Source organism: Bos taurus, chromosome 28 (genome assembly GCF_002263795.3).
Source record: "Bos taurus isolate L1 Dominette 01449 registration number 42190680 breed Hereford chromosome 28, ARS-UCD2.0, whole genome shotgun sequence".
NCBI lineage: Eukaryota > Metazoa > Chordata > Mammalia > Artiodactyla > Bovidae > Bos > Bos taurus.
In genome coordinates, this window is record NC_037355.1 from 15,738,134 (window position 1) to 15,751,318 (window position 13,185).

The 13,185-nt window shown below is 42.8% G+C and overlaps 1 protein-coding gene across 8 annotated transcripts in view; it reads right to left on the bottom strand.

The window, feature by feature from the left end:
• ANK3 (ankyrin 3) overlaps window positions 1-13,185 on the bottom strand; it is a 749,833-nt gene that overhangs the window by 41,593 nt on the left and 695,055 nt on the right. For 7 of the 8 annotated variants that reach the window (XM_024986627.1, XM_059882494.1, XM_024986631.2 and 4 more), the window contains 2 exons: window positions 4,337-4,411; window positions 89-220 (listed from right to left, as the gene is read on the bottom strand). In XM_024986627.1, the coding sequence (XP_024842395.1) occupies window positions 89-220; window positions 4,337-4,411 (207 nt within the window). Of the gene's footprint in view, window positions 1-88; window positions 221-4,336; window positions 4,412-5,034; window positions 12,823-13,185 lie in introns of all 8 variants that reach the window. The other variant, XM_059882492.1, reaches the window with a different exon arrangement.

Here is a 13,185-nt window from a genome sequence, read left to right on the forward strand (position 1 = left end):
GATCACTGTGGTTTTCTTAACAATAGGGTTATCTGAAATATTAGACATATGCAGTTTTGAAAGTTAAAGCAATATAGTTTCAGCATACTTGTAGCATTTTTTCCGTCTCTGGTTACCCATTTTTTTAATAACATGAAGCTTTGAGAAATTAAAGAATTTGGATTTTCCACACGTATTTGATTGATTTCATCCACTGAAAAATTCAGTTCCCTTGCCAGTTCTGTAGAAAAGAAAAAGAGTTACTAAGATTTCATGTTATACTTTTATCACATATATTTTATAAAAGTAATGCTTAAATGTCACCAAAAAAAAAAAAAAAAGGGGAAAAGAATTCTATAGTAAAACCCAAGTACAGCCTTGGGCATTAATCTTTATATACTTGATTTCACAGCAAAGTAGTGATAATACACAGGCTGTGACTTCTCTCTCTTGAGGTAATTCCCTGGTTATAATCAGATTTCCTTTGGAGATCATTTTATAAAGATTCTTAATCTGTTCAAAGAGGATGTTGATAGATTCTTTTAATTTAGCCAAATTATTATCTGCAATTTGAAGCAAACTTCATATAAGATAGGTGTGCTAAGACGCTTCAGTCCTGTGCAACTCTTTATGACCCCATGGACTATGACCCACCAGACTCCTCTGTCCATGGGATTCTCCAGGCAAGAATATTGGAGTGGGTTGCTGTACCCTCCTCCAGGGAATCTTCCTGACCCAAGGATTGAACCCGCTTCCCTTCCGTCTCCTACATTGGCAAGTGGGTTCTTTAGCACCACCTGAGAAGCCCATAAGACAGTTAGGGATCTACAGTTCATAAACATGCCATAAGAGAAGCCAGGAGGGTTTTTCTCTAGGCAATATTCATGAAATAGATCTTTTCCTCACATAATACTCTATTCTATATGCCTTCAAGTTTCATCAGTGCCGCTTGGGAGGTGAAATGACTCAAAGCCAGATCACTGTCTATGATATGCAGCCATTTGTGTAAGAAATAAAAGGGAGAGAAGCTTTCTGTCCAACTAAGTGTATACAGCCATACACTCAATCTTGTAAATGCAGATAGTTATCCCTGGAAGGATACGCATGATATGAATAGCTGCCTTGGGGGAGTGAAATTTGGGAGTCAAAGATGATAGGGAGACTTATCTTTCAGTGTATATTTTTTGTATAATTAAAAAAATCTGTCAGATGTGTATTAGCCTTAAGTGATTATAAAAAGTAAGAAATGGGAAAATCCATGGAAAAGGAATTGGCCGAGATTCTATCCTGCTTAAGAACCTTTCCAGCAGTTTGGCAAAATGTATTCAGAGGCTCAAAAAAGTCTATATCCTTTGGCCAACTGATTTAACTTCTAGAAATCTACGGTGACAATACACAGGGTTGTAGACAATTATTTACATACATGAATGTCCACTGTAGGCTTGTCCTACTCAAAAACTGAAAACAGAGTGTGTGTTGAACAAAAGAAGAGTTAATTAATGCAGTGGCTGGCAAACTGATTATAGCCTTCAGCCTGTAGGGTGCTTCTAGAAATGAAACTACATCTTATTAGAGCAGAACTTAGCCTTAATATATGGGATACACATTTTCTCTTCCTTTTACCAACAAAAAGCAAAACCTGAATTTATTTCATGATTCACTAGTACTGACAGCAAAACACCATTGTAAAGTATGTGTACTGGATGTTACTTATCCATTAAACCAAGATCAGAAAGAAATAAAAAGAAAATTAATTGTGTATAGAACATTTTCAAAATTATTTATAAAAAAAATCAAAGTACATTGTTCCTTGTTAACAGGAGTTCTGAGGGATGGATTTAAATTTTGTCCTTCTAAATGCTAATTTTCCTAATAACCTTCATTGTATATATGGTAATTCAAATTAGAAAAGTTAACTTTTTTAAAGTTCCTTATCTCTTTGTGTCTTAAGGACAGTAATCCTTATTGTCCTCATGACCAAACCATATCCTTTGTCTAGAGACTCAGTGAAGAGCAAAGACATTGTCACTGAGAATTTACAAAATTTATGACTTTATGTTTCTTCTCTATTTTCATGTCACATCTCCAAATGTTTACTCTGAAAAACTAAGGACTAGTTTTGCTTAAAGAAAATAAGCTAATAGTTATGGGCAAGTAATACTACAAAACCAACATTAGCTCCAGGACATTTTCAGATTATAATGTCCAGTGTTAAAATATGCATGCATGCTTAGTCACTTCATGTCTGACTCTTTGTTACCCCATGGACTATAGTCCAACTCTTGTGAGTCCATGGACTGTAGCCACCAGACTCTCTCTGTCCTTGGGGTTCTCCAGGCGAGAAAACTGGAATGGGTTGCCGTGCGCTCTTCCAGGGGATCTTCCCAACACAGGGATCGAACCTGCATTTCCTGCATTGCAGGAGGATTCTTTATTGTTTGAGCCACCCGGAAAATATAAATATTATGTTCATACATATTTATACATGATGAATTGCTATTAATTCTTAATAGTCTGCAAAGGATTACTCAGATCCCCTGTTTTTTCCAGAGCTCCACTAGATTAGGTCAGTAGCAGTGTGCCTTAGGGCAGGGCTTGGCAGCAGAGGCGTCCTTTTAATGGAGAGGGTGGGTGGCACGAGACTCAGGGCATTGGAAAAAAATAATTGTAGGTGACCTTTTGTGCCACAATCTAGTTTCATAACCTCCCTTTTGACAGCATAGATAATTACTTCCTTGAGAATGTCTGTCCCTGATAGTATGCAAGATGACTTTAAATATGACAGTAATTAACATTTATTTATGTTTAACTTTTGGGAGAAGGCAATGGCACCCCACTCCAGTACTCTTGCCTGGAAAATCCCATGGACAGAGGAGCCTGGTAGGCTGCAGTCCATGGGGTCGCTGAGGGTCAGACACGACTGAGCGACTTCACTTTCACTTTTCACTTTCATGCATTGGAGAAGGAAATGGCAACCCACTCCAGTGTTCTTGCCTGGAGAATCCCAGGGACGGGGGAGCCTGGTGGGCTGCCGTCTATGGGGTCACAGAGAGTCGGACACGACTGAAGTGACTTAGCAGCAGTAGCATGTTTAACTTTTATGTTGTTTGGCTGTGCATTAAAAAAAATACATACCATCTATAAAATTTAAAATTTCTCTGATTCATGTGAAGTAGGATTTGAGGGGTCCAGTTAATATCAGAATACAAAGCAGTACTGTCCAGTTGACACAGAGCCTTATCTTCATCTTAAGTGAAGTGGAATCAAGCCAAATATTCCCTTTCTACACGCCAATTATAAAAGGTTTCATTCATTTCACAGAATCCAACTAGTTTTGTAAATTGAATATCCTTTTTCTTAAAAATTTAATTCAAAATTTAACTGTCATCCTTGGTTTTGTTGTTTATATAGTTATTGACAATGATCCTTGCTTTCTATTATCACAGTGATATCATGGGCTTCCCTGGTGGCTCAGTGGTCAAGAATTCACCTGCCAATGGGGGAGATGCAGGTTGAATCCCTAATCCAGGAAGATCCCACGTGCCTTGGAGCAGCTCAGCTTGTGTGCCACAACTGCTGAGCGTGTGCTCCAGAGCCCGGGAGCTGCAACTGCTGAAGCCCACGCGCTCTCGAGCTGGTGCTCTGCGGCAAGAGAAGCCACTGCAGCCTGTGCCCTACAGCTAGAGAGCAGCCCCTGCTTGCCACAGCTGGAGCAAAACCCGCACAAAAGTGACGACCCAGAAGGTCCCAAAACAAATCAAATTACTAAAAACAAAAGGAAGCATTTTTTGGGGGAAAAAAGTGACATAAGATTTCCTTTTAAATACATCTTTGAGCATAAAACTGAGTCTCCTTAAAAGTTTCAGGTAAATAAAATGTGTGTATTATAAATAATGTGTGTATATCACAAAAATTGTGACAATGACTCATGAATAATTAAAACTTTGTGAAACCTAGGCATGGATTAGTTGAACTATTGCCTAAGAGAGCTACTCTAAGGGCATAAACCATGCTTCAACATTTTGTATTATTTAAAAACCATAGCCTTTAGGTATATTTTCCTTTATGCCCCCCAATAAATCTTCCATTAGGTAAAAAGGTTATCCTATATTACCAGAAATGGCATTGTGAAGAAAGTGCTCAAATTTAAGGTAAAATAAATTTAAATTTTCTATTCTATAGTGCATATGCATAGAAAAGCTTTGAAAAAAACATAGTATACAAGGTATTATCTGTAATTAACTCTGGGTAGATAGAATTATGAGTGATTAAAAATGTTTTTTATTCCTTTTAAAAAAAATAAACTTTGTGAAAAAGAAAAAATTAAGAAATTTCATTCGGATGTATACACACTTACCTGTCCAACTGAGTCCCAGGTGATCGGCTACTATTGCCATCCTGATATCTGTCCGTTCACATGGACTCTGTGGACCTACGATTTACAATTTCTTAATTAAAACAATCATCAAGAAAGACACGACACTGGAAAATTGCTTTCAGCAGTACTCAGATTTTACAGAGAGACTGACGCTAACACTGTACACTGAAATGTGTCCTAGTCACCTACATGAACACTCCTCTTTTACATGACTCACTTGGTTTTCACCTACATCAGGCCAAATGTCAGACTACATGGATGCTCGATGTAATGAAATTCAACATGCTGACGAGCTAGCTACTCGACAGTAGCTACAGAAGTGTCGTGGGGGTGAAAACACCACGATGGCATTTCAACATCTGTGCTTTTACTGTGACAGAATCATATGCACTAGCACACTGAAAAAAAAGTTGCTCATCTTGAATGACACCGATATCTTCAGCATGCTTCCCTAGCTGCCTCTAGTGTTGCTGGGTTAAAAGGAAGGAGAGAAGAGTGTATAGACAGCACACACAGATGACGATGACGGAATGAGAAACTACAGTTAAGTCACTCCACAGGCAATCACAACAGCTCATGCACTAGGGTCTACAGGTTGGAAAGTGTTTACAAACTATGCTCGTTCTCCAGGATGTGAGCAAAGAGTGCTCGAGAGACCTGACTGCCTTCATTCTCACCAGTCCTTCTACTGCTCCTTTTCTCACTGCCGGCCTTTTCACTCTTTGATTTTAAAGGTGCTGCCTCTGTTTTCTTATCTCTAGCAGACCTCGTTGTAACCGAAGGCGGGCCACCCCGGGAAGTCTCGGACAACGACGTGTTTCTTGAGGTACTGTCTTCCTCATCGGACAACTCGGACTGCATCTTTTTGTCTTCTTCAGAGAGGCGGTCCACAAGCTTTAAGGTCTCACCACTAATTCCCTTAAAATATTCAATGGAGTGTTTACATACTTCCTTAAGCTGACTTTTCCTGACTTTAACTGTGGTGCTGGTGGTGGTGGTGTTGGTGGTGGTGGTGATGCAGGTGGATCTTACCTTTACTGGCAACTTGGATGGAAGCTGCTTGGCCTTGCCTTTCTCTGGCTGCCCTTGCTTTTGTGTGGCACATGGTTTTCTAACTGAACCTGAGTTATCCCTGTGTGTGTTTTTCACTGGAATTCTGGACTTCACATCTACACATGAAGAAGTAGTAAGGCCTTTGGTTTTCTCAGACTGACTAACCTGCTTCGTTTTACTCACATGAATGTTTGGCATATGATCTGGTGGTGGGAAGAGATCTTTTGGTGAAGTGGCCTTTATGGGAAGTTTGGATTTTCGCCTAATCCCTATTGGTTCCTTTGTCTTTTGCTGCTCTCCAAGAACTTTCTGTTTCTCTCTCACACAATGTCCTTGAAGTAGCCCTGTCTTTTTTTCTGATGAGCTTTTCACTGGATTAGCTTTCTCTGTGGTACGAGTGGGTGCAGAATGTTCTGTCAGAACTACATGACTTGTAATGTTATCTGTCTGTATAGTGGAAGAATCCAAATTGTTGTTGTTATTAAAGTTATCTTTTTGAAAATCATGTTTTTCTTGGGGCCTAACGCCCATGTGGCTATTGGCTGTATTTGAAACCACCGTTACAGGTTCATTCTCTAATCCCTGACCACTGGTCATCACAGCTTCTGTCTTATCTGTCACTTCTCCAGGGCCTTCTTTCTTCAAGGTCATGGTGGATGCAGAAATTCCCATTTTTATAGGCGTGCGCAACTTGGGGTCAAGTTTAGAGGAGTTAGTGGCTGCTCCTGCTTTCTCCTGTGAGCCACTAGCGGACGTGCCTTCCTGACACTCTGCGCTGGTCGGGACGCTGGGGTTGGGTTCCACTGGAGGTGCCTCTACATTTCCCTCTAGATTGGTTTCTACAGTGGTGTCCCCTGCCTGTGGCTGTGGGGTGGCAGTGATCGTGCTTTTATCCCCTTCCCCCGGGTCCCCTGACTTCCCTTCAGAAGTATGCTCACCAATCTGGAAAAATTGGAGCCTCTCTTCAACAAAATCCCTCTTGCTCATGTCAATTGCACCACTGCGAGTCATCTCAAACATTTTTCCTTCGTGAAATGGGAAGGGGTTAGGCTCACTAGTTGGGGTACTTTCATCAGTTGGCGTGCGGGCTGGTGTTGTATCGGGGGTGGTTGCTGGAGAGCGGTCTTCCACAGCCAGACCAAATGGCTTATTTTCGTCTTCCCGGGATTTACCGTCATACACGTCATCATCTCCTCGGTTATTAGACCAGGGGTCAAAATCTAGACCTTTGGTAGCTACCGTTTTAAAAGGAGTGGCAAATTCTTCATCTACTTTGTAACTGAAGTAAGTATCAGGAAACACTGATCTGTCAGGGTGTCTGCCTTCTAGTGTGAAAAACTGGGCCCCTGACTTCTGATCAGTCTTATCAGGAGTCTTTTCAGATGGAGAACTTTTAGGAGGTGGCTTATCTTCATCTGGTCCCAACCTTCCCTCCTCCTCCTCGATAACTTCGAGTTTGCTTTGGCTAAAGGAGCGATCGGCTGGCTTCAGAATGCCCTCCGTGTTCCAGATATCTTTCTTCAGCTCCAGGGTCTGACTGGGGAGCTTAGAATCACTCTCAGTCAAGCCATCATCTTCGTCTTGCAGGTCATAGCCATCCAGAGAGTCGATCTCTGTGGCATCCGTATCATGAGAGAACTCTGCTGTGGTGGCAATGGAACACTCCGTGATGGACTGGTCATTGTTCCCGTTCTGGGTAGCTTCATTCTGAGGTGAATCAAGGCCAAGGCCGAATTCAGTATCTTTTCCAGGTCCATTCATTTCTAATTCTTTCTGGGTGGAAGCCTTTTCAGCAGAGGCTTTGGATTTGGTCACTTCTTTTTGTTCATCGTCGACCTCCTTTAACTTGAAGGTGTATTTTTTGACTGGCGCTGGCTGATAAAGGGATTCGTCATCACTGGAGTCACTGACGTCCGCCCCAGGAGGAACTGGGGAGGGTGGCTGCACCCTGATGACCGGTTCGGCCAGCTGGTACTTGTCATGCTCGTCTTGCAGACTGACTTCAATCATGTCAACGTCCCTTTCAGGAAGATAAGGATGTTTCTTATCCGACTCCATCTGGTCTGCATCCAGCGGTGGAGGAGGGGGAAATTCAATGTAGGCAACTCTGTTAGTTTTGGGTCTCTGGTTAGAGTCCTTGCTCACGTTAGGCATTTCATGCTCGACTGCAGCCATCTGCTCCCCTGCAGGCTGCTTTAAGGAGGCCGATTTGGCCTGTTCCTCCTCCTCAGATTCCTCCGAAACCTCGGGAATTGGGCTGGGTTTGCCTGGTATATAAGCTATAAGCGAGTCTGGTGTCTTAGAAGTAAATTCGTAACTCACTTCCTCTGAACTGGGAGTCTCTGGGGTTAAAGGGCTCTTCCCGGAGCTGTCTAGAAAGGAAACTTGCTCTAGAGTGTCGTCTTCTGGGCTGCCTTGAGGAGAGGGAGGCTGCTTCTGCTGTCTACATGTGTAAAAGGTCCCCCTGGCCTCTTGCACTGTCTTACATTCCTGACTTATGATTTTTTTTACACCTCCTTGTTGTATCTCCTTCTCATACTGCTTTCCCACCTGCACAAAGCTGACATAAACAGGTAAAGTTTTTATTTCTTTCCCTCCCTCCGTCTGGGCTAGTGGTACAACTTTCTCCAATCCATCAATGGGACTGTGGTCGAATACATCACTAGAGGGCGATTCCTTTCCTGGGCTAAACTCTAGAGAATCTGGAGACTTGGTCGGGGAGAGCTCTGTTTCATCGAGAGGCGGGCATAAGCCTACATAACTCTGGTGTTTTGAAACTTTGCTGATTTCTGAATAGGTTACTTTTTCCTCTTCTATAGAATTAAAGTGCTGTGTCTCAACTGTCTCTTTAGTCATACTTGACTGGGATAATTTTGGCGACAGTTCATGTTTTGGAAATGTCGACGGCTCACAAAAACCATCGGGAATATCTGGAGCTGGTGTCCTCCTTTCCTCTGCAACCCTGACCGGGATGTGCGACACCGCCGAGCTCTCACTTCTCCTGGAAGGCTGGTCAAGAGAGCCACCTGGATGCTCCCCATCTTTAACAACATATTCCCTATATAAGACTTTTTTGGAGGGAGATTTTACAGTCATTTCCTTAATTTCTGAGAGAGAGCCATTAGTTAACAATTTGTGTTCTCTCTCAGTCACAGACAAAAACTCATCCCTGTGGTCAACAATTTCACTCTCAGGGTGACCAACATGATTTTCTCTTACATCATGAACAAGTACATGTGAAAGTTTCTCTTTCTGTGACTTATTATTAGCAGCTCCAGAACTTTCCCACGTTCTAAAGACCTTTTTGTCCCATGGTCCCTTTGTTGCTAAGTCTGCAGTTACATGACAAGACAAGTCTTTAGCCTGTTGCTCAGAAAAATAGTCAGGCATCGCTTTACTTGACATTTCAGTCCTCTGTTTTTTCACATCATCAGAACCAAAATCATTTACAACCATCTCATTGCTCTCGGCATGCTCATCTTTAGCTTTTAGTACTGTAGGATCTTTTTGCACAGAGACACTTTCATCTGAGGGGTCTGTGGCCTTCTGCTGTTTTTCTCGAGCAAACGCCTGGTAGACAGGTAGCTTGCTTTCCTGGATTTTTTTAACTGGGATTCTGGATTGGCCATCTGGCTTTCTGTCTTCTTGAGAAACGTCCTTACTTTTGGCCTGTGCGCCCTGTTCAAATTTTAATCTAATGGAACTGAGTTTAGATTGCTTGAGCTGAAACCCAGATTGGGGCCCTTCTGGTTCTTTGCTCTGAGAACTACTTCCTTTGGCTTCCTCTGTGGACTTGCTGTCCTTGGTCTGCTGGGGAGGAGCCCTCTCTGGGCTGCCGGGCAGATGGGCTGCGTTCCTCTCATCGGCTCTGGGGATGCCGTGTCCCTCGCGGCCATGTTGCCTCACCTTGACCCACTCATCACCGGAGGCCAGCAGTTCCGTCAGCAGTGCCTTCTCAGGGCTGCTACTGGTAGAGCTTTGGGATGAGTATTCTTTGCCATTTCTAGGGCGTTGCTTTTTCTCTGGGGACTGCAGTTCATCATTGAGCTTTTCAGTTTTGTCACGAAAAAACTGTGACACTTCAGTCAGTTTCTCTTCCGCTTCCTTCACGGTCCTGTCCACCCTGTCTTCGTATATCAACTTCTCTCTACCTCTATCTAATCTGTCCTCAGTAAAGCGCATCCACATGGCATGTTTTGGACTACTAACATCGCCAGAATAGTGCAACACTGTCACTTTATCAAAATGCTCATCTTTAGACACTTTACCTACACCATTTTCAGACACATCTTTATAGATTTTGGAGAGAATTTCTTTTTGGGGGGCAGTGACTACTTTTTCTCTGGCCCGCTTATCAGACTCTGAGCTAGGGGGTCCTGCATGGTCTGTAACCGATTCCTCAGTATCAGAATGAGACACATCTAGCTTTTCTGACAGAAGCATTTTCTCAGCAAACCTGTAAGACTCCCCTCTTAGTTCTGACAACTCATCGTCATGGTATTCTATCGAGTGTTGACTCAAAAGCTTCAGTGTTTTATAAGAGTCATCAGATATGAGTTGAGCAGAACTAGGGCGACTATCTTCTTCTTGGGACACAGGAGTGTTTACTCTGGAAGACTCCAGATAAGAAGGCAATGACTCTTCAGCAGTGAGTTCTTCTTCTTCTTGCTGACCCTGTTCCTCTGAACAAGGAAAAGCATCGTGTTTTTCTGGCAGAAAATCTTTTAGGTTAATATCTCCCCGGGATAAGTCTTTCTGATATACATACATTTCCTTTTCTGGATGCTTTTTGGTTTCTCTAATAATGACTTCAGTGGGCTCAGCCTGGTTACCTTTTTCGATGTGGACTTCTATTATACGCTCCAGTTTGGGTTTCATTTGGTTGTCCTTCTCTGTGTGCTGGGCTGAGGTTTCAGCAGCAGACTTGTGACCGTCTGGAGATACTGCCGATTTATGTTCAAACAGACCTGCCAGTTCTTTGGAAGGGTCCCGACCGGACTGAAAGGCTTTCATGATGTCATGGACTGACATGGTTTCTTCAATTCTCTCAGAGGTACCTTCACCGCCTGGTGGAGAATGATAAACCATTCTGGTGGTTGTGGTGATGTGAGTCTCTTCCTTAACACGCATGCCTTTGCCCAGAACGCGATTGTGGTCATCATCTTCACTACCGGCTTTCATCTGAAACGCTTTGACTTTTTCTTTAATGCTAGACGTGGTGGGCTTTGGTTCCAGTTCCATAAAAGTAGGTGACGGTTTGGGTGACACGGGCTCCTCTGGTTGGGACGGGGGAGCATCTCCAGCTGAGGGCTCATAGCTCCTGATAACATGAACCACTTCAGTTCTTGTTTCTGTAATGACTGGAGGGATGGGGACTTCGTGGAAGAGTGGTTTGGGACCAGTGCTTTCAGCGCTTTGTGGGGCCGAAGGTGTTTTTTCACTTCTTGTTTCAAAGCCACTGTCAGACAAGGGACTTTTATCTTGGTCATGTTGAGAAAAATCATCTGGAGACTCCAAAATAGTATCTGTTCCAAAAAAGGAATCGGCCATCTTACATAACTCTTTCTCAGAGGTGGAAGGCCTCATGGAGGCTGGAGGCATTTTGAGTTTGTGTTCCTGCAGGGCAATTGCTGGTTTTAAAATTCGTTTCTGTCTCTCTTCACCATCCTTCTTGGCATCCTCAAACTTGTACTTTAAGTTTGTCAGGGAACTACTCCCGATATCATTTGTTAGGTAATCGATAACTTTGGTCAGGTTGTAATCCTTCTCAGAGGCGGCCTTTGCCTTGACTTGCACTCTCTCTGGCAGAGATGGAGAATGGCTCACACCAGCTTGTTGTCTTGCCTCTCTTATTTCTTCTGAACTAAATTCTATCCAGTCGTCTTCAGGAGAGTGTCCTTTGTCACTCTTTGGTGATTTGAGTGGTCCTTTATCTACACAGACATCCTTTTTAAGGATTTCACTAACTTTCACTAAGTCTTCCTTGACTTTCTCGACAATTTTGAAAGGTTCTTCATCATCGATTCTCCCTTCTTTGGGGAGTTCAGGTTGGAATGGCTTCTCCTCAGGCACATCTGTTTGGAGTATTGCAGTCATCCGCATTAGGTCCTCCTTCATTTCAGCCACATCTTTTAATATCTCCTGACTGGAAGATAGAGAAGATGGTGTAGATAGCTTAAGGGCAGATGGTGCAAGGAACAAAGATGATTTAACTGGAGATGAAGTTCGATTGAAATGGGGCTGAGGACGTGTCTCCGTAGTCAATGTTTTAATGGGCGACAGCAAGGCTGCTGCTGATTTTGTAAGTGAATTAGAGTCTGGAAGTTTCTTTAATGCTGGTTCTGGCAAAACATTGACTACAGAGTATACTGGCACTGTTATTATCGATGAAGTTACAGATGAGGTAGTTGCAGATATTGATGACCCAAGGGATGTATAGAGTGCACTTGCAGAAGGAGTTCTTAGAGACTGAAAAGCTGATGGTGCTGGAGAAACATAAGACCTGAGTGGGGAAAATGGCATTGCTGTAGTGGAAGGGAACACTTTCTCAACTGCATCAGTGGCCGCGGTAACCACAGAGCTCACAGAGTTTGTGGCTGTAGCAATTTTTTCCTGTAATGTGGCAGTGGCTTTGCATCCATTAATTAACGTTGAAGATGATGGATATTTCAGAGGGGAAATAGATCCATTGACTAATGCTACCTCTGCATGTCCGGGCATCTGTTTCACAGGTGATGAAAGAGAAGAGGCCATGGTAACTTTAGCTGATGAAATGACATCAGCTGTTGCTTTAGCTGGAGACACCACTGACTTTAAAGGTGAAGATATTAGCGGTGCTGCTGATGTGATAATTGACTTAAATGGCAGACTCGAAGAATACATATTAATGTTTGATTTGGGGGAAGCAGGGGGTGTCATAGTAATTGACGACCTCTCCAAAAGAGATCCTGCGGTAGTCACTGGGGAGGTTCGAGAGGAAAATGTAGAAGTGGATGCCAGCCCCTTTAAAGGTGAGGCCTCTGTGACTGTGGGAGCTCTAACCAGGGTGCCAGAGGAAACCTGGATATTGTATGGAGACTGTGACACCACTGTTTTTATTGGTGAAGAAATTGTCCGAAAGGATCTAATCGGAGATGCCACGTCACTAATGGATTTAACCGAAGATGTAGTTGATGCGCCTAATGTGGATTTGATTGGCGAAGGAGTCGAAACAGACCATATTGATTTTAATGGGGAAGCTGATGGCGTATTAGAGGAAGAACTTGACAAGGAAGTGAAGCCTGACTTGGCCGGCCCGGGCACTGTCATCGGAGCTGTGGTCCAGGACTGGTAGGGTCTTGTAGAAAAGAATGGCTTGTATGAGTAAGTGGTGGGGAGGGATCTTGTTGCTCCTGCACTCCGTTCAACTGTTTCTTAAATTTTAAAATGAAATCAAACACAAAAATCAACAAAAATGGTTGAGAAACAGAGAGACCAGAGAAAAAAATTGGTCAGTAAACTTTGAAATATTACAAAAGCAAGTACAATTGTTTGCATGATTCAGAATGGAAGAGGCAAAAGGAACAATTAAGAGGGAAAAAAAAATTCTATAGACGCAACTAATCCAAGGTTAAAAATAAAACTAAATAAAACACAGAGCAATGTGAAATGAAAGACAGAAAAAGCACACTGCAACCAAGAGGCCAACGATGAAAAATAAAAAACATGAGGAAAGAATTAATGATGAGAAAAATAACCACAATGGAAAACTGTTCGCTTACTTCCTATTGACTTTC